Below are 21,383 nucleotides of genomic sequence, written 5' to 3'. Positions count from 1 at the left end.
GTCTTATGGACCTATAACTGGACTTTGGGGATTCCCTTGTGAAAGCATAGGCTGCAGTGTAAACAGGAAATAAACTAAAAGCCCCGTTTGAATGAGCCTGGGGAGCCTGATGTTCTATGTGAAAGGGTTCATTCTGCGTGAATAAAACGAATCCAAAGATCATGTTCAGTGCCTTTGAATGCAGTGGAAAAGGCCAACGTTTTAATTACTGACACTGCACAGAGAACCCCGCTGCAAAGCTCAAGAGACAACAATCCACTGAGTAAATAAAAATTCTCCTCACAGGATTGTTGGAAACTGTTATGCTTTTCATGCTGAAAAGGTCTTTGGTAGCCCATACACTGCCTGCTTTGTTTCAAAGAGTTCAGATCAATACCGTTATATCCACCTTCTTCATTTATAATTTGTTGTTTGATAGCCTGTTCCCAACAGACAGCATGAAGAAATTCAGAGCAAAACAGTCAGATTTATATTTTACAAATGCTTTTCTTTCCCAAATTTGGGACAGAACTTAATGCCTGCTCCAATCTCACCAACACCACCCCCCTTCCCCCCACTCTTCAATGCCACCTACTCCAAATTAAGTTGGCAGTGGCAAGGCCTGTGCACATCTTTACCACATGTCTGGCAATTGAGGCCCAATTGAGTCATATGTATACGATTGCCCACATACAATTAATGCACTCGTACACTTGATGCACACTTACACTTAATTCCCATTTCATTTGCCTTGTACCACCATTCGTACAAATGGTACAGGGTGACAGGAGGCAGGTAGTGAGATCTTTGTTCAAAGAACTCAGTGCCTGAACAAGGGACCTGGCATCAGTGTAAGGTGTCTCCACTGAGTGTACACCCTACCTTTTTCTCTGACTGTATGTGCCCCCACCATTAGCCAACCCCCGCCATCCCACTCACTATCAACCATCTTGCAAAGACCTACATCCTGCCCTCGCTTATGTTTCTCTAGGGATCACAGCAAATGGCCCAAGTAAATTAGTGTCAGTAGCTACCACTGCTGGTGGCATGGCAGATACTGGAGAGCTGCCAGACATTCACAGGGATGTGATTTCTGCCCTCCCAGGCACTCCTGCAAATAAATGTCTCCCTGTTAAGGTGGCAGCCTCAGCAGCAGGGTTCCACACTGAAGAAGGATCACTGGACCCAAAACGTTAACTCTGATTTCTATCCACAGATGCTAGCAGACATACTGAGATTTTTCCAGCAATTTCCGTTTTTGTTTCAGATTTCCAGCATCCACAGTTGTTTTGTTTGTTTTTGACCAATTAAAGGCAATTCCCTTAACACTCCAAAAGAATGGTTGGCTGGTGGTGGTGGGTGGTGGGAACTGCCAGTTTTGGTAATGAATATTTACCCTTCCAGCCTTACTGGATTTCACTCTGCTTCTACAAATAACAGTCTTGTGACTATTTAATATGTGAAAAATGACCAGAGTCCACAGGCAGCCCAGCAAAGCCAAATGATATTTCCATTCTTCAGTAACCTCGCCAACAATCCTCCCTTCCATCCTATAATCTTGAGATCTTTCAAAACTCTTCATATTCTAACCACCAACATGTCCTATTCACCCATCACTTCATACTAACATTTGGTCCTAATGCAGAAGTGTGTTGATTTTGAAACACTTATCCCGGTTTTCAAATTAGTACATGACTTTGTCTTTACTTATCTTTGTGGCCACCCTTGCTCTATTTCGTACACCTTCCAGAGTTTGGCCTCAATGCTGATTGAAGTTCATAAGGACCAGGAAGATGCTGATTGCCTCCAACAACTCACTGCGTTTATTCTTTCGAAGCACAAATTTACTTTGGATTTGCATCTCTCCATCTAAGTGCAGAGCAGGAATTGTATCTAATTTGGAATGCTGAAGATTTCAGGATTAATTCTTATCAAGTCACAGTCACACATCAGCCATGTGTTTTTTGATCTTCAAGGAGACCCGGTCTGACAGCATCTTACGTTTGAGATTTCTGCCGTGCCTCATTGTTGGCGATCACTTCACAGCATTCAGCCATACAAACCTCAGAGAACACTGCATTATTTTTAATTGTCTTCTTGTCCATTCCTGACTTCCTTTATATGTACCCATTCCCATGCACTGCACCCAGCACCCCATCTTTCAAACCTATTTCTTTGACTGAACATTTTGATTAGCTGTCTCCTAAATATCATTTCTGTGAAATGGCACACAAAGTTGCAATATGTTAATGACTTTTTAAATGCTTTGAATTGTTGCTGAATCATTGAAGTTACAAAAGACTATTTTGCTGAGGGATTAGGAGTAATAGACAAGAAAGCCGTTGACACAACATTTGAACACATTCAGATACTAACAATGAATGTACTGAGGATACAAGCTGAGAAAGCGTTGCCTTGTTTGTATCATGCTTACAAATATGCCTCGGGTCAAAATATCTTCAGATAATGCACTGGTGGACACTTTAGTACAGAATTTCCTTATGCTTATCTTAATATAGGCACTTATTTTGTTTTAGGCTGCTTAAACAATACTTCATTGCTTTCCAGGCCTGATAAGAAAAATTATGCTGATGCAATCAAATAGCAGAATGATTGGATCAAGGTGCAGTATTAGATATGACAGGAGAAAGTTGGAAAATAAAACCAGCTTCCAGGCCAGCTGGAAAAACATCAGTAACTTCGCAGACAGAAAGAACAGAAGAGAAAAGGATACCAGGAATACTAGTCAAATAATTCAAAAAAAACAAAGTCAGCTGCAGCAATGCCAGATGGAATAGAAGTGTAGACATCATTTAAAGATTAAAAGTTGAATTGAAAACCTAACATTAATACTGGAACGAGAAGTCAGGAATACCTGCTGTTTGGGTTCCAACGAGACAACAATATTGAGATTTTGACGATATTGACAACATTGAGATATAATTGACAGAAATGAGATTTGACGGGATACTACAAATGCTGAAACATTATAGGATCAAGATAGCCGAGGAAAAGGTTTAAAAATGAAATAATGTTGAGGATGTGAAAAGGAAATTGGCTGGCTCTCTATGTCAGCCTATCAGGATCCTACAATCTGACTGGTCAGCAAGTCTCAAACTGAAAACTGCTTTCTGCCAATGCAAAGCATTGCACATGCATTGCTTTTAGATATCCAGAGTTTTAGGTATGATTGTTACAAAGTTTTGCCAACCAGAGAGACATTAGAAATGTCTACCTAATGCATTATTTAAACTGAGTTGGCTCCTGAATTCAGTAATTCAAAAAAACATGCAATAATGGATTAATCCTGACATGACTTAATAAGGTTCAGAGGATTTACATCCTTGAGAAAGATGCCAGAAGTCAGAAAATTCCTCAGGTTGGTCCGCCCACTTCGGAATAAAATGCCTGCAAGGACAGTTTTGTTTTACGGTGATGGCACAGGTGTAGGGTGCAGTTGAACCAGCTGATTCAGAAAACAAATGGGAGGCAGCCACAATATCCCAGGTGCAGATGCAGGATGTTTGAAATGCCTACATCAATGCTGTTGGATTGCACCCTAAAACTGAAGAAAGGGCCTCCAGTGCTCACCCCACACACACATAGACCTATGATCTTGCTTGTTTGCTGACTTATGTCTGCTGTCAATTGTACACTGTTTACTTCGTCAAGATTAAAAGGTTGCAAGTACTCGCAGTTTCAGTTATTGATTATTTAACAGGTCTGGATAATTGATACCCTTATTTTGCTATAGTGAAAAAGAAAGTGGAAAATTATTAATGAATGATTATTTGTCAAAGCACTCTTTTTACAAATCCTACTGTCGCTACAGTGTTTCTTGCTTATATACAATGTACATTGCATGAATCGGTATAAAAGTGTCTAACATAGGGCCCAAGGGGCCACAGGATGTAAGTAAGGGAGAAACAAAGCTTGGTGCGGGTCAAGAGGGACTTTAGGGATTGGATCGTGCCATAGCTTGGTGTTGGGAAATGAGGAGTCATCGGGTTTTGTTTGAATGGGTGTAGCTTGGCACATGACCATGAAGGGCCATAAGACGTGGGTGAAGATGCATGACTTTGCCTGAAGGGGCATGAAGAATATCTTTTGAATTCATCTTTCAAAAGATTCCCTCATGCAGACTACGCTTCATAAGACCCAAGGTTCCGGGACACACAACTCTTTAAGAAGCTGGCCTGATTCCTTGAAAGTCTTTACAGTGAAGCTGACCAGGTTGGGAGGGCTGGGTGTGGGATCACAACCCAAAGCAGGCCGTTTCCTTAAAAATCACTCCCAAAAGTCAGAAAGCCTGGAACAGGAAATTGACCCACCTACCATTTTAAGGGCCTGCCAAATAATCCTGGCCTGGTGACAATCCAGGCAAGAGTATCCAGCACTTCAGGTTTCACTTGCATCACAAATTAGACTCTAATCTTCAATTAAATGTAGAGACACGGAAGACAAAAAGGAATTTTAACTGTCTTTTAGGGAATGAGCAGAAACCATGAACAGCCCTGTTCTTTGTTGTTTTTGAGTGCTGACTGCCAAAATGTTTCTAAATAAAAAAATTATCTTGACCTTGTTTTAATCAGAATCTTCATCCATTGGTTGTTGTGTATGATTTTGGACCATATAAATTTGAAAAGATGAGACTCACTGGAAAATCAGGTTTGCTGATTAGAAGTCATTCACTGAAATCACCTTAGAAGCATTACAGAATGTGTCCAATGTTGCCATTCCTGATACATTAATGTTGCTTAAACTGTTGCACAAATGCATCTAACGCAAATGCAGTGTTGTCGAATGTTTCAGGCATGAGGGACATGTTGCTCATTTGGAATCCACGTATAACTAACTGAAATTCAGAATCATAAAAATTAAGGATGAACAGGTTGATTAGAAAAATAGGTTAAATAAAGAAACTTTAAAGTGAAAGATAATAAAGGAGGGTGCTCCAGTGATGTAGTGGTAGTGCTGCTGCTTCTGGACCAGGAGGCTTGGACTCAAGTCTCACTTGCTCCAGGGCTGCGTCATTGCACATCTTAACAGGATGATTAAAAATATAAAAGAAAACAGAAGATCAGGCACCACCGCCGATCATGTTATCCTGCATATGCTTTTGTGAATTGGTAAAATAGTAAAGTTATAGGCAAAGATTGAGGGTTTTGCAATCATGGTGGGTATTTTATATCCTTGAGTAGTAAATGCTGCTGGATGTTTGTTCAGTAAACATACACATTTTTGAAGTATATTTACTTCTAATGTTTCACAGGAGCTCGGGTGTTTTCTACCATAATTAATGATGAACCACACCCATGGCTAGCCAGCAATGTATGTTAGGCAATAATGTTCTAATGTTTATCCTGATCAGCTGAAAACATTGGAAACACAAAGGACTTGATTCACAATACTTCTTGATACAAACTTTGTGCTTTCCCAAAGCCATCATTATATTTACTGTCACAATATGGTTTGCAGAAACATTCCTCATTGTCTATTTGTTATGATTATGAACAATTTCAAGACATAATATATGTGTTAACTCACGGATTAATAACACTAACAACTATAATTACAAAGGAATGATCAGGTCCGAGGGTTACATTGGAAGAATGCTATAAGAGTGTGGGATGCCACACTGACATGCAGCAAATGTACAATTAGGTTCAATAGTTGCAAGTTCAAACCCAAATTGAAAATTAAGATGAGTTAGTTTTTGGTGTAAAACTGAGATTTCCTGTATTGCTGGAAATGCCATCTTTCAAATAAGGCATGATATGAAAAAAAAATCACCTGGCAATATTCAAAACAAAAGGACAATACACTCCAAGACCACAGACCATAAAGCATTCCTGAACCAATACTTCCAAAATCAAATGAATCAATTTTCTGCTGCTAGGTTGCCATTGTTGCCTGCTTAATAATTATCTTTGATGTGCAGGCAAAATTAACTGATTATGAAGCACTGTGAGACACCCAGATTATGTGAAAAGATGAAAAATAAAAGGGAGGTCTTCCTTTGCACTGACTGAAGTCCACATTCTATGGGGCTATGGAACACCATTGTTGGCTCAGTCCTCTGTGATTATTAAAAATGAAAATTAAATATAGAAATGATATACTTGCACTACATTTGATTTTCTTTTCGAACACAAATGTTTTCCTGGCAGTTAACTTGGGTTTTCCAGGAATTAGACCTTTTTGACACCCAAGTGAACAGAAATGCCATTTCAAAATGCCACCATGACTTCAAAATAATTATTTCAATCGTTTTTTTTTATTGAGGGGAAGGGAGATAACCAAATCAGTTCCCAACACCTAAATCTCAGAACGAGGTCATGGACCTCAGCAACTAAATGCAGCACAGGGAAGTTCAATCCTTCAAACAAACACTAATTCAAGGACTAGCGTGTAATGTCCACAAACTCACTCTGTTCTCTGCACAAAGTATGACTCCATTGAGAAAAATCCATAACCTAGTTGCTACAATGTTAGCCACTATATGCTTATCTGTGGTTATCAGCCATTCCCTGAACAAATAACTATCTTGAGGTTACCATTCTCAGCTCATGGGAAAATGTTTCCTGCCCCATGTCCCCATTTTTTACCCAAACTATTAATCATTGTCCTGTATGTATATCTGTACACTTGTGAAACTGAAACATAAAAATTGATAATAACCTGATGAATATTAAGGAAACACGACGGAGGAATCTTCCTTTTTTAACTGTGGCAGAAGACTAACAATAGCTTTCATATAATGGACGAAAGTATCCCAAGCTGTGTTACAGAAGTGCTATCAAATTAAACTTTACACTGAGGCACATTAGTACACAATAGATCAGATGATCAAAAACTTGGCCCATGAGTAGGTTTAGAAGAAGTGTCTTAAATGAGGAAAGAGAAGTAGAGGTGTGAAAAGATTTATGGGAAATGGGATCCCAGAACTTATGGCATAGGTAGGTGAAGGCATGGTTAGAACTAGTGGAGCAATGAATAGCAAAAAGATGAAGTAGACTGGAATTGGAAGAGTCAAGAGTGTGGTGTTGGAAAAGCACAGCAGGTCAGGCAGCATCCGAGGAGCAGGAGAACCGACGTTTCGGGCATAAGCCCTTCATCAGGAATGAGGCTTGTGGGTCGGGGCTGAGAGATAAATGGGGGTGGGGGTGGGGGGGAAATTAGCTGGGAATGTGATAGGTGGATGAAAGTGAGGGAGACAGTGATGGACAAGTCCAGAGGGCGGTGCCGAGTTTGAGGCTCGGGAGTCCCAAGCCTCCATTTAAAGTTCACTTGAGAATGTAACTTTAAAAAAGTTCTGCGATTTACATGGGAAAGAACTGAAACCAACATGTTCTTTTTAAAGGATGAGAGACTTAACAAACAATCCAGGTGTTTTTCAACATATAATTTCACTTACATCACACTGTAAATTTTTGCTATAAATTCAATGTCTTACTATCGTATAGCCCACATCCACCTGACGAAGGAGCAGTGCTCAGAAAGCTAATGCTTCCAAATTAACTTGTTGGATTATAACCTGGTGTTGTGTGATGTTTAACATTTATATGGCATTCCTTGGTTGCTATTCCAATGTGGATGTTATTCTCTTCAACAAATATGTTTTAATTCGCCTTTCAAAATAGCAGACTTGGTCACTTGGCCCCTTCCAACCAATTCAAAAACCAACATATTGCTTATCGGAACTTCATCCTAATTTTAGACTCACAGATGACTGTATTTCAAAACTGATTAAGTGGCTGTTAAGTGGCTAAGCAATCAATGATTCCTGTATCTCCTTTCTAGGATTGCCCTGAACTTTTGCAAACATGGGTGGGGCAATTTAATTGGAGAGGAGGTAAAAATTCCCAACAATAGATTGAAGTTTTGCAATCGGGTTCCCTGAACCTTTCAGGTGGGTTGTTTCTTGGCAAGCACTTCTGCGTTCTTGAGAATGCCACGAATTATCATTGCACCTCAAACCAAGGGATGTATTTTCAAGGTTACAATCTTGTTAGGCAAAAACAGGAAAAGGTATATTCACAAATCCAAAGAGTGGACATCATCTTCCAAGCTCCAATGAGTACAAATGTTTTTAGTGGCTTGATCCCTTCAGAAGGAAGGGGCTTCTTTTGTGCAAACTTTGGTGCAAGTCTGATCACAAAGCAGAGCACAGCAGATCTTCCATTCTCTAGTGGCACTGGAACCAAGTTCACCTAATATATTCACAGGTGCTGACCTCCACAAGCCACGTCTGTCCAGACTGCTTTTGTCAGTCAAGATAGGGAATTGAAATTTCCCTTCTCTCCTGGATAACCATCAGGGGCAACCTTCAGGAGGCATACATAGGGAATTGAAATTTCCCTTCTCTCCTGGATAACCATCAGGGGCAACCTTCAGGAGGCATTGCTGAAGTGTGGCACCACTTTCTGCCTGGACTCTGCTGTATTCCGAGCTGGGTGAGATGAATAGCAAATACCGAGTGAAGTTCCTGGTTTGCAGTGATGCTATTCAGGTCTCTGGTAAATACAGTGCCCAGCTGATGAAGCTCATAACATTCTGACGGGCTTCAGGACTTCTTTCCCATAAAACTTGGCATTTTCCCCATGCAAGAGTAGATAATGAGTTAAGAAGAAGGTAATTACATGAAAAAAACACCTAACCTATCCCTCAGCAGAAGTCACTACCAGGAGAAAGTGAGGACTGTAGATGCTGGAGACCAGAGTCAAAAAGTGTGGCACTGGAAAAGCACAGCAGGTCAGGCAGCATCCAAGGAGCATGAGAGTCCATGTATTAAGCATCAGCCCTTCATCCTACATTCCTGATTAGATTAGATAAGATTCCCTACACCGACCCTCCGAAGAATAACCCACCCAGACCCATTTCCCTCTGACTGGTGTACCTATGGGCAATTTAGCACAACCAATTCACCTGACCTGCACATCTTTGGACTGTAGGAGGAAACCGGAGCACCCGGAGGAAACACACGCAGACACAGGGAGAATGTGCAAACTCCACACAGACAGTTGCCCGAGGCTGGAATCGAACTTGGCCCCCTGGTGCTCTGAAGAGTTTATGATCAAAATGTCGACTCTCCTCGGATGCTACCTGACCAGAAGTCACTACCACTTTGACACATGGACCCTGGTATTCACCAGATCAAAGAGAGTCCCCACTATGTCAAAAATTGCCAGAAGACAGCTGGAATTGCAAGTCCAAACCCGGTAAAGCCTCTCTCATTTCCATGGGAATGAACTTGGGATTGGGCACACACGTGCAGTTCCCAGAGGCAGCTGACTGTTGATGTGACCGGCTGGCTCCACATAAATGGGATCTTGAAGTCCCTGGTGTCTGGAGCCCTGAGTGTGGAGACTGGACCAGGTAAGAGCAGGTCTATTTTCAGTGTACTTCTTTTGGATTACAGGGGCACCCCTCTGAGGAGTTGAGTCACCCCTGCAGATATTGTCCTAGAATACCTATTCTTTGAGGCTGGCTTCAGGGATCCTTCAGTGAGAGGGTCAGGTTGGGAGAGTTAACTCTGGAGAAGATTGGGAGGAGATGATGCATAAACCACTTAGCAATATCCAGACCTGTGATAAGTGTCAAGAAGTCTCAAACTGTAGGGGTTACCATTAAACAGAAATGGAACTGCGTGAGCAACAGGACTACAATGGCTACAACAGTAAGTCAGAGCATAGAACAAGTAAGTCACCATGTGACAACTCAAGACCTACCAGCCATCTGCAAGGTACAAACCAGGAATGTGTTGGAATACTCTCCATTTGCTTGGATGAGTACAGCTCTAATAACACTCATAAAATCTTATATCATCCAGGATCCACTTAACTGGCATCACAACCATATCCTTCAACATTCACTCCCTTCACCACTGATGTCCAGTGGCAGTAGTGTGGATGCTCTGCAAGATGCACTAGAAACAGATCACAAAGCCTCCTTCGACAGCACCTTCTGAGCTGGAAATCTAGACTGGATAAAGGCAGCAGATACACGTAAACACCACTGCCTGCAAGTTCCCCTCAACCCCGGAATAAATATTCAACCATTTCTAGCATAAAAAAAGCAAGTTATTCCTCTATTGTATGCTCAAGAACATTGAATATGAGAGCAGCAGTGGGCCGCTCAGCCCTTTTGAACCTGTTCCAGCATTCAATATGGTGATGGCTCAGTACCCTATTCCCACTTCCTCTCCATATCCTTTGAACCATTTCGTCCTAAGAACTACGTCTTTCTTCAAAGTCTTCAATGTTTTGGCCTCAACAGTTTCCTGTGGCTGAGGAATCCACAGGCTGATCAGAATTTGGGGTAAAGAAAGTTCTTCTCACCTCTGTCATAAAAGGCCTATCACTTCTCCTTAGACTCTGATCATTGGTCTGGACTCTCTGATCATCAAGAACATCCTTCCTGCATCTACCGTGTCCAATCGGTTAGAATGTTTTTTTTATCTTTCTGTATGATTCCTCTCAATCTTCTAAATTCCACGAATAGAGTCCTAACTGATCCAGTCTTTCCCCGTATGTCAGTTCTATCATCCCAGGATCAGTCTGGTAGATCTTCATTGCACTCCCTCCATATCTGGAACATCCTTCCTCAGACAAGGAGACCAAAATTGCACACATATTCCAGGTGTGATTTTATCAATGTCCTGTACATTTTTAGTGAAACATCCCTACTCCTGTACTTGAATCCTCTTAATATGAAAGCCAACATACTATTTGCCTTTTTCACAATCTGATGGACCTGTATGTTTATTTTCAGTGGCTGGTGTACAAAGATATCATGCACTCATTGCACCACATCTTTCCCCAATTTATTGCTACACAAATAATAATCTACCTGCCTGTTTCTTCTCTACCAACGTGGACAGCCTCATATGTATTCACATTACACTGCATCTGCCGGGTATTTGTCCACTTACTTAATTTGTCTAAATCACACTGAAGCTTCTCTGCATCCTCCTCACAACACACTCCCAACCAACTTTGTGTGACCTGCAAACTCTGAGATATGACATTAGGTTTCTGCATCTAACTCATTGGTATATACTGTGAGTGTTGGGATCCAAACACTTATCCCTGTGGTACCCCAGTTATCATTGGCTGCCACTCAGAAAAAGACCTGATTATTTCTACTCTTTGTTTCCCGTCAAAAGAAACTACCTTCAGAGGTTAATTTATATTTAACACATGCACATATCCTGGAGATATGGCTGAAGACATTTAGTTATCCTAAGGTGGGAGAAGCCAGGCTGTTGGCATTTACCATGTCAGCTATAAACCAGATCTTTGTTTAATGCCATGTTGGTTGTAGGTTCTCCTCATCCAAGTTCTCAAACCCATCCATTGCTTTGTTCCTCCATATCTCCCTCGCCTCCATGCCTACAGCTTTCTGCGTTATCCACACTCCTCCAATTTTGGCCTCTTGTGCATCCCTGATTGCAATTGCTTTGGCATTGGTCTCTTTGGTTGCCTGAAATCTGAGCTCTGAAATTACTTCCATAAACTTCTATGTCACTCCACTTTACTTTGTTCCCTTGAGATGATCCTCAAATCCTAACTCTTTGAGTTTTCAGTTATTGGCCCTCATATCTCTTTCGTTTGGCTCAATGTCAAACTTGTTTGATAACCAACCCATGCAGGAGCATTTTACTGTTTTGAATGTCCTACAATAAATATTCTAAAGTTATTGCTGTAGTATTTGAACTATTTTGTTCCAAGAGAGCATTCTAGTGGAGACTCCGGTGTTACAAATTATTTAAGTCGCAATTTTAGAATCAGTCAAATGTTTTGAATACTTAAACTGTTCCTGAATTTATAAATAAAGTTGGATGATAAGCCGTCTTACTCTGAGAAATTCTGAGCTTGTGTATGTATTACCACTGATTTAAAGTGTGAATCTGGTTTGTGATTACACTTAATCCAACAGCAATCCCATAATCTGGATTATTGTAACTGCCCGTGTCTGTGCAGACAGTGTGACTAAGCAGCAGCATAACTCAACAATTTAGATCATCAGCAACACACTGTTTATAGCAAATACCAACAATAGGTGGCAGCATCACTTCCACACAAAAGGAATTATGAGAAAAGAACCTCAAGAAGTGACAGTGCTCCAGATCCAAAGACAGTTGGTTAGCAACAAGATACAGCCAACACCGCTTGCAAAGGAATTGACCAAAATAAGAAAGAGTATGAGTGTTGCAGGCCACAGAGGAGTTCAAGCACTCTTGAGTTATTTAACATTGCAAACTGGCACTGACTGTCTAAAGAAGCAGAATCCTTGATTACCTGGCCCAACAGCATTGCGATTCTATCAATACCGCTTGGACACCAACGATTCATTCAAGTCCATCGTTAACTTCTCAAAGGAAACCAGAAATGGACAATAAATGGCAGAAGTGGGTACTGCAGATGCTGGAAATCAGAGTTTAGATTAGAGTGGTGCTGGAAAAGCACAGAAAGTCAGGCAGCATCCGAGGAGCAGGAGAGCTGATGTTCCAGGCAAAAGCCCTTCATCTATAACAGGGAGATAAGTGCTACAACAGGTGCGAGAATATCACTACTCTATCAAGCAATTTGTAATTTTTCAATCACTTATCATCTTAATTCTCTGTTCCATTTCTGTGTTCCAATTCCTGCACATTTCTAATGAAACCCCAGCTCAAGAAATACCAGCTCCTGCTTCAAGAGGGTATTTTTCAATTCTCTGGACTCAACACTGAGGTCAACCATTTCGAAGCATAACCATTGCTTCCACTTTTGTCAATAGCAGCTCCTGCCAGTGACCCTCCTATCAGCTTCATTTGATCCATTTTTTTTACCATTACCAATCTCTTTTTGCCTTTAACTGCACAATCATTTATTTTGTCATTTACACTTTTGGACTGTCCACTCTCACAATCTCTCACTTTTATTCTTTATCCCTTCTCCACTTTTCTTGCCACTGCATGAATTGAAATCTATTTTAACATCCCTAATTTTCCAGTTTTCTGTCCTTATTTCAGATTTCCAGTACCCATGGTAATTTGTGGGTTTTTTGTGTGCACATAATAAATACAGTCTGTAATGTCTATTCTGCAAAAATGAATAAAATACTGTAAGAATTAATTTAGTAAACATGCAAAAGACTGACTAAAAGAGATATTATGGATATAATTGCTTGATAGTACAAAACATACAATTGCTAAAAGACACAAATTTAAAACTTTTCATCCTATACTGATCAGGACTGGGATGTAAGAAATCTAAATTTGAAATGGAACCTCAATTTATCCAGCATGAGAAGAGGGGAGTGACTGCTTGGACAATGGCTGGCAAGGAGATGCAGCTAGAACTGTTAACTGTAAATCTTAGTAAGCTGGTTAACCTCAGAGTGGACAGGTAGGGGATGTTGCAGCAATTGGCTATCCCTATAACCCTCTCTGCGATGTAAAGGTGCAATGCATGCACAAACATCTTTTACCTTCTTGTAGAACAGGGTCCTGTGAGTGTAAATACATGTAACATTCAGCATACACAAGTGAAATGTACTGCAAACCTGTTTAATAATCATAAATTGTTTTCTGGTGTATTTCTTAAAACTCACAGAACTTATAACTTTAACAACTCACTCAATGGAGTTCAGTTTAATGATGCCACAAATAGCTGGTGTTGCCATGGGAATCCCACTAGCTAACATTTTTGTTGGTAACCATGAGAAGTGTCTTTGAAGTAGTGACCACTAACCTCCTACCCCTTGTCTGCTTCTAATATGTGCATAAAACATTTGCAATATTTCGCTCTGCAGCTGAATTAAACAAGTTCTGTACGCACTATAATAAACTATATCCTGTGCTCAAATATACTACCGAAATGTAACAATCAAATAAGCTCTCTTTCATTGGTTAGTTATGAAGTTTGCCAACAGGTTCTCTACTCTGGTCTACCATAAACTACTTTTCCTGAGTGCACTGAGATTCCTACAGTTCCATGTGGCATAAGAACACCATTTTTTTACAATCTCATGTATATGAGAATATGAATATCCATTTGTTCACTGTGTAAGCTTGATTCTGTGATAGGCCTAATTAGACCTATCCTATGCAATAACAGCTATCTTGATCCATTCAACACTGTTTGTATATCACAAAAAAGTCATGAAAAGGCTGATAGCTACACTCCTGGCCCTGAAACCTGTCCAGGCTAACTTAGGATGCCATGGGAAGAGTAAGTGTCTTAAGAATTGGTGAAGCTAGCCATCTGATGTTGCTACTTTGCAGCAAACACTCAAGTGGCTTTCTCTACTAACAGGAAGCTGCCATCAAGCCAAAAAGACACTGTCCTGACCACATAAATGAGTAATAGGGTATATGTGTTTTAGGGTGATGCCAGGTACATAGGCTGTGTGTCTGAAGTATTGGCAGACCATAACAAACAACATATCTTTTTAACTGTGCACAGCGAGCAGTGATCCAACCAACCCATTCTTGAAAGTCTCAGAACAGTGTCAGGCACTTAATGTAATTCCGCTATTGGACAGCATTTACTAAATAATCCAGACTGCACTAAGGCAGAACCCAATTTAAGATTATTATTTGTCAGCCATGCAGCGGGTTTCATGTTTGCACTCAAAGTTATACATATTCACAATTACTCTCCTGTTCTCTATAGGTGAAAGGAGTTTATGCACATATTGCACTTTTTAAGTAGATTGCTAATCCCTATCAGATTTGCCATGGCAATGCCTTGACCAGAGAAGATCGGCAGCACTGTGCACAGTGGCTAGCACTGCTGCCTCACAGCACCAGGGACCCAGTTTCGATTCCAACCTTGGGCGACTGTCGATGTGGAGTTTGCACGTTCTCCCCGTGTCTGTGTGGGTTTTTGCCAGGCGCTCTGGTTTCCTCCCACAGTCTAAAGATGTGCAAGTTGAGTGGATTGGCCATGCTAAATTGCCTATAGTGTTCAGAGATGTGTATGTTAGACACATTAGTCATGGGAAATGCAGAGTTATAGGTTAGGGGGATGGGTCTGGGTGGGTTGCTCTTCAGAGAGTTGGTGTGGACTTGTTGGTCCAAATGGCCTGTTTCCACACTGTCGGTACTCTATGATTCTATGGTCTGACAGATCGGAGGTTAATCTGCTGATAAAGATTGACAGTTGATAGCTCTTGTTGCATCTCCATGCTAACCATAATCCAACCAAACATAGCCTTCTCCTCATGCTGTTTAAATTGGTGCTACTTTTCTAAGTTTGGCTTCTTGCATCACAATCTTGATCAGTGCAAGTGGAAAACCTACAACTTTGTGTCTGTTTTTAGCAACATTACAGAAACGAAGTGAAGTATGACCTTTTTTTCTTGACAGAACAAGATTATTTGGAGAAGATCCAGTAAACTAGGAGGAGAAGTGAGGTCTGCAGATGCTGGAGATCAGAGCTGAAAATGTGTTGCTGGAAAAGCGCAGCAGGTCAGGCAGCATCCAGGGAACAGGAGAATCGACGTTTCGGGCATAAGCCCTTTTCAGGCTTCTTCAGTAAACTAGGCCCATTATTCAGTTCTTAATGAATTCATCAGAACTTAAATATTACTGAAAAGAGAGACATGTTTCTAAAGGTTTTTGTCTTCTGCTCATCAGGACTTAAGCAAGAATGCCAAATTTCAAACAATCATCTTAATTTAGAATGCAGGAGAAATAGCTTGCAATTCGATTGACTAATTTGGAAATTTATTAGCATTGTCAATTCCTGGAGTATATTAGGAGACTAAGTATGCTGGTTGTTTTTTTTAAATTATTTTAGCTTTTTGCTAAACATGACAAACTTTTCCAAAAAAACCCCACTGCATCAGTGACTGATCTTTGAAGAAACTACAAATACCAATCCCAAAGTTGTGTACCTTGGTGCAGTACTGAAAAGCCCCTTCCATCAAAGTTGCAGGAGAATGGTTATCGGATTACAGTTCTGAGGATGGACTGAAGGAGATGAGTTTCTTCATTTTAGAGCAGAGAAGGAAAGGAGGAAATTCAATAAAGGCATTTAGAAAAAATAAAAGGCGGAGAAAACATTCCCCAATCAATAACCTGAAAACACATATTAAGGTGCTTGAGTAATTTAACAATATTTACCTTCTGGAGAAAATGGTCAGAGACAAAGAATTCTTTACAGGTGCCATGGCAACAAAAAAAGTCAGCAATTTCTGGAATCCACTTCAACAAAACTACACAAAAAAATTCAGAGATTGCCATCTATGATTTCCTGCTTTGCCACAGGGGATGCTGTGGAAGTCCCCACAGATGGAAATCTTTAGAAGTCACTTGAATTGAAATAAACTTCTATTTATACACCATAGCCTCATTGTAAAAACCTTTGAACAAATTAAACGTTGTTAATTAAAGTGTAATTGGGATTTTAACAGGAAACTTTGTTCATAATAATGACTAAAGAGACTCTTTGGTCCTTAAAATGAGTTTTGTATGCATTTTTTTTATTTGTGGAATCTCAATGTCTCTATTGTGAGAAAACAGCCCGCTTAATTGATTGCAACCAGAAACACAATGCCTAGGGTACCATCATCTACATGAACTTAATGCCTGCTTTCAGTGTCACTGGTGGGTGAAACAGAAGTTTAGAAAAACTCAACCCCAAAATCTTTGCCATCACAAAGACCATTTTTATCACTAACGTCACCCAATCCAGGTGACTTGCCACTGAACTCAAAAACCCAAGCAATGACTAACACAAGAGTAGTATAGCTCCAATATGTCATGATATTCAATGATAGTATCATCACTGAATTCCCCATTATCAATATGCTGAGAGTTACCATTGACCAGACATTTAAGCAGAGCAACCACAAATATAACAGATCAGATCAGGGGCTGGAAATTCTCAGGTGAGTATCCCATCCAAAAATTCTCAGGTGACTGCCCTAAACCAATCCATTATCCAGAAGAGAAAGTTGAGGGAGTATGATGGAATTCTCCATCTGCCTCAATGAATGTGACTGCAACAACTGAAGAAGCTCTACGCCATCTAGACAAAATATTCTGCTTGAATTTTTGTACCCTAATCACCACCTAAAGCATCCCTTTTCTCCACCTCCAGCAGTGACAATTCGCCAGGGTTCTTTTGACAGCACTTTCCAAAGCTTTGACTCTACCAACTGAAAGGTCAAGGACAGCAGTTGCATGGACACACCACTGCATGCAAGTGCCCCTCCAGGCCACACACATAGAAACACAGGAATTAAAAACTGAAGTAGGCCGTTTGATCAACAGAATTGGCTGTGCCATCAGCATGATCACGACTGATCCTTTTATCTCAAAAACTCTTCCCTCCCTATATGCCTTGACTGTTCTCTCCCTATATGCCTTGACTGTTCTCTCCCTATATGCCCTGACAGCTTTAGCTTGCAGAGCTGTATTTTTCCTTCAATACATTCACAATTTGGGTCTTCCCAGCCTTCTGCAGTGGAGAATTTAAAGGTTTGACACCCCTGAATATATGCCAAAATGGCAGACAGTATATCCTGATTTCTTCATCCCTGGCCAGGGGAAACATTATTCCTGCATCCAGTCTGCCCAGACCTGTCAGAATGTCATATATTTCAATGGGATCCCTTCTCTTTCTTTTACACTCCAGTGAATACAGGCCCAGTCGACCTAATCTCATACAACAAACCTGCCATCTCAGTAATCAGGATGATGAACCTTCACTGTATTTTCTTTATGGATGTACATGTTTTCTTTGATAAGGAGACCAAAACTGCACACAATACTCATAGAGAAGTCTCACCAAAGCTTTGTGAAACTCCAATTAGAGTTCTTTCATCCTTTACTCAAACCACCTTACAAGGAAGGCCGACACACCATTTAGCTTCCTAACTGCCAGCTGCCCCTGCATGCTCGCTTTCAATGATTAGAGTATAAGAGCACCCTTGATCCCTTTGTAAACCAACATTTCCCAATCTATCACTGTTTAAATAATACTCTGCCATTTCAATTTTGACTGAAGTTGACAATGTTACATTTATCCACGTTATACTGCATGTGCCATGTATTTACCTACTGACTTAATTTGTCCAAATTACCCTTAAGTCTCTTAATCTTCTTCCCATTCACATTCCTACCTAGTTTTGTGGAAATATGAAAATATTTATCTTGATTCCCTAATCCAAATTGTTGCTAGTTGAAGAGCTGAGAATGAAGCACTGATCCCTGTGATACACCTCCACTCTGCAAATGACCCATCTATTCCTTTCAATTTGCTGCCTGCGAACCAGTTCTCAACCCTGCCAATTTATTACCACCAATTCCATGTGCTTTGGTCTTGCACAATAAGCTCTTATGTGGGACTTTATTAAAGGCTTTCTGAAAATCCAAACACACCACATCCACTATTCTCCCTCACCTGTTCTGCTGAATACATTCTCAAAAAAGCTTCAACAAAGTTCTGTTAAACACATTTTCCCTTTCATTAATTCATGTTGAATTTATGTAACTCCCTTGGTAATTTCTAAGTGTTCTCTTATCATATATTCTTTATATTAGACTTCAGCACTTTCCCATCTATTGATGGTAGGCTCACTGATATGTAACTTGCTGCTTTCTCTCTGTTCTTATTTTTGTTTACATGGTATACACCCTCCAATTTGCCAGAACTTCAGAAGCAACAGCCACTATTTCATGATATAAATTATTATTGCCTACTTCTTGATCCGTTATCAATCCCATTAATTTCTCCAGCACTTTTTTGTTTACTAATACTAACTTCTTTCAATTCTGCCATGCTCAAATATTATTGCTTCCCTCGAATTCTAAGAAGTTGTTGTGTCTTCTTCTGTGAAGACAGAACAAAAGTAGCTGTTTAATTGCATTGCCATTTCCTTGTTCTCCATTATCAATTATGCCATTTCAGACGGCAACTGACCTACATTTGTCATGATAGACCTTTTTCTTACATACTTTCTCAGCTCTTACAGTCCACTTTTGTGTTCCTTCAAGTTTAATCTCACACTCATATTTGTACCCTCAGACCCACTGGTCTTTGTTTTCAAAATTCTAAAGAGTTAGTTACTTTTTCTAGCAACTTTATAGATCCCTTTTTGAATATAATATTATCCTCAGTTTGCTAAATTTGTTTTTATAGTTTTGCTTATTTTGTTTGATTAAGCTACATTTCCTGCTTGAACCCATGCCTTTTTCTTTAAATATTAACCACTGCCTATCTACTGTCACACCTTTTAATCAAGTTAAGCAGTCTTATGCAGTCAATACACCCTTCCGACCTTTGTTGTTGCCTTTGTTAATATTTATGACCCTAGTTTCAGATTGGACTACTTCACTTTCTAACATGTTTCGGTCTTTTTTTTCCTTAAGAATCCCTCAGACAATAACTTTGAATTGGAAATGTATTGCCATTCCTTCACTGTTGTTGGGTCAAAGTCCAGGAGTGGGTGTTTCTACAGAACATGGGCTGCAGCAATTCAGGAAAGCAGCTCCCTGTCAGCATCTCAAGGGCAATAAGGAGTGGGTGACAGATGATGGTCTTGGAAGTGATGACCACATTCCTCTTATTGAAGGAAAAACATTTATGTTCCAGACAAGACTAACACTTTCCCTTGCAATCTTCCCACACTCAGGTTCCCATTAATTCTGCTAATTGTATCATATCCATCAGACAACATCTTACAAGCTATAACACTGAAAGTAACCTTCTCTCAGTCAGTGACAATAACCAGCTTTGATTTGTGCCTGTGTCACACATGCCCTCAATGCATAGAGATTCCCAAAGATGAATTTGTTAATGCCTATTTATTGTTCGAGTAGGATATTCAAAATAACAACACAAATATGAAAGAAATATGAACTCTCTATTAGTCATGAAATTTAATGATTGCCAATATTATTTATAAAATACACCTAGCATAAACAGACATACGTATCACTTACGCCTGTTATTTCTACAATTAGCAAAGATAATCTTTGAGTCTAGCTTCAGGAGATAAAAATACACTTAACATCTGTAATCAATCAAAACTTAGTAAACAGTTTTCTTGCACAAAATACCAAGAAAATTCTTTCCTGCACTATTCCAATACTGAATAATGTTCCAAAGAATGTTTCTTAATGCATTAATTTTTGAAATACTGCATTTTTTTAAGTTTAGAAATTTCACATGAAGTTCTCGATAGTATGATACGGTGAATATCCAGCAACAAACTTCTCAAAGTCAACATTTCGAAACTGGATGGGGGATGAAAAAAAAAGAGCTTTACCATCTTCCTCAGAGTATAGCCGACATCCCATCGAATAACAGCATCGTTTCAGGATGTATGATCCGCCCCCACCATCTGTATTCTGAAGAACATGCCTGTGCTAAGGGTCAACACTCCCCACTCATAACGATCAAAGTTCTGCATTCAACTGCACTCACTGTTAGGTCTCTCCAAAGCGGCAGACTCGGAGAATGTAGCAAGACCCGATGAATTCAGAACTCTGTTGAACTCAGAAAAGTGATTAGCAGTGGGAGAAGCAATGCATGAATGTGACTCCTTCAGTGGATAAGTGCTCTGATTTAAAAAAAAAGGGGAGGGAATGGAGGAGGTCTGGGAAGAGAAATCCTTCTTCAGAAATTCCCGAAACTTCAAGTCTGTTGACCAGTTTTTTTTTAAATTGCATTCTTCCACTGAAGTACCAGTTAGAATTGATCACAGTTCTTAAAAGGTTTCCAAATACGAACGGTTCCGCGAAAGTTCTCCCATGCAGTTAGTTACCTTATTCTATTACGTACAAGCTCATTTTTATCACTTTATTGACAGGACATTTTCACCTTGCAACTAATATTTGCACTTGTCATCGAACGAGAGCCTCTGCTGCTCTCAGAGAGCTTTATAGTGCTCACAGAGTCTAAAACGTGCTAAATTCTCTCCCCCCACATTGTAAATAGGTTTACAGCTTGGCCAAACACAAAGCCCCTTTCACAGAACACGGCTGGCTCTATCTTTGTGCCCCACAGCTGAATACAGCCCCAGTTAATTCTGGAATATCCAGCACTATGTTTAGAGCTGCCTGAACCGGCAGATCTGTCTGAAGCTACTAGAGATCACTTTGCTAATGTACAGTCCAAGGCGTCTCTTTCCACTCAGTAAACACATAACCCCTCCTCCAGCTGTCTGTGCCAGGGAACAGCCTTCATGTGCGAAGATATATCTCGATCTTGTGAAATGCACTCTCGAAAGAACTTGATTTCAAGAATTTTAATGGGCTTTTGCTATCTACGTTTCTGTGCGGAGGTGTCATTAGTGTGAGGAAGTGAAAAACTCTGTGCTACACTGTGACAGTTCCAGGATGAAACTGCAAACACACACCACGCTGAATAAGCAGTGCAAATCCACTAACGCCACAAGGTGTG

The 21,383-nt window shown here is 40.2% G+C and overlaps 1 protein-coding gene across 3 annotated transcripts in view; it reads right to left on the bottom strand.

Moving 5' to 3' along the window:
- LOC122560020 (pleckstrin homology domain-containing family G member 4B-like) overlaps positions 1–21,114 on the bottom strand; it is a 177,331-nt gene extending 156,217 nt beyond the window's left edge. For 2 of the 3 annotated variants that reach the window (XM_043710177.1, XM_043710178.1), the window contains exon 1: positions 20,248–21,114. In XM_043710177.1, coding sequence (XP_043566112.1) covers positions 20,248–20,250 — 3 coding nt within the window. In that variant the 5' untranslated portion in view covers positions 20,251–21,114. The remainder of the gene's footprint in view (positions 1–20,247) is intronic. The other variant, XM_043710179.1, reaches the window with a different exon arrangement.
- Positions 21,115–21,383: the final 269 nt, after the last annotated feature.

The sequence above is a fragment of the Chiloscyllium plagiosum genome, chromosome 20 (genome assembly GCF_004010195.1).
Source record: "Chiloscyllium plagiosum isolate BGI_BamShark_2017 chromosome 20, ASM401019v2, whole genome shotgun sequence".
In the NCBI taxonomy this organism is placed as follows: domain Eukaryota; kingdom Metazoa; phylum Chordata; class Chondrichthyes; order Orectolobiformes; family Hemiscylliidae; genus Chiloscyllium; species Chiloscyllium plagiosum.
The sequence above is the reverse complement of the archived record's forward strand: the minus strand, read 5'-3'. Positions and strand labels throughout refer to the sequence as shown.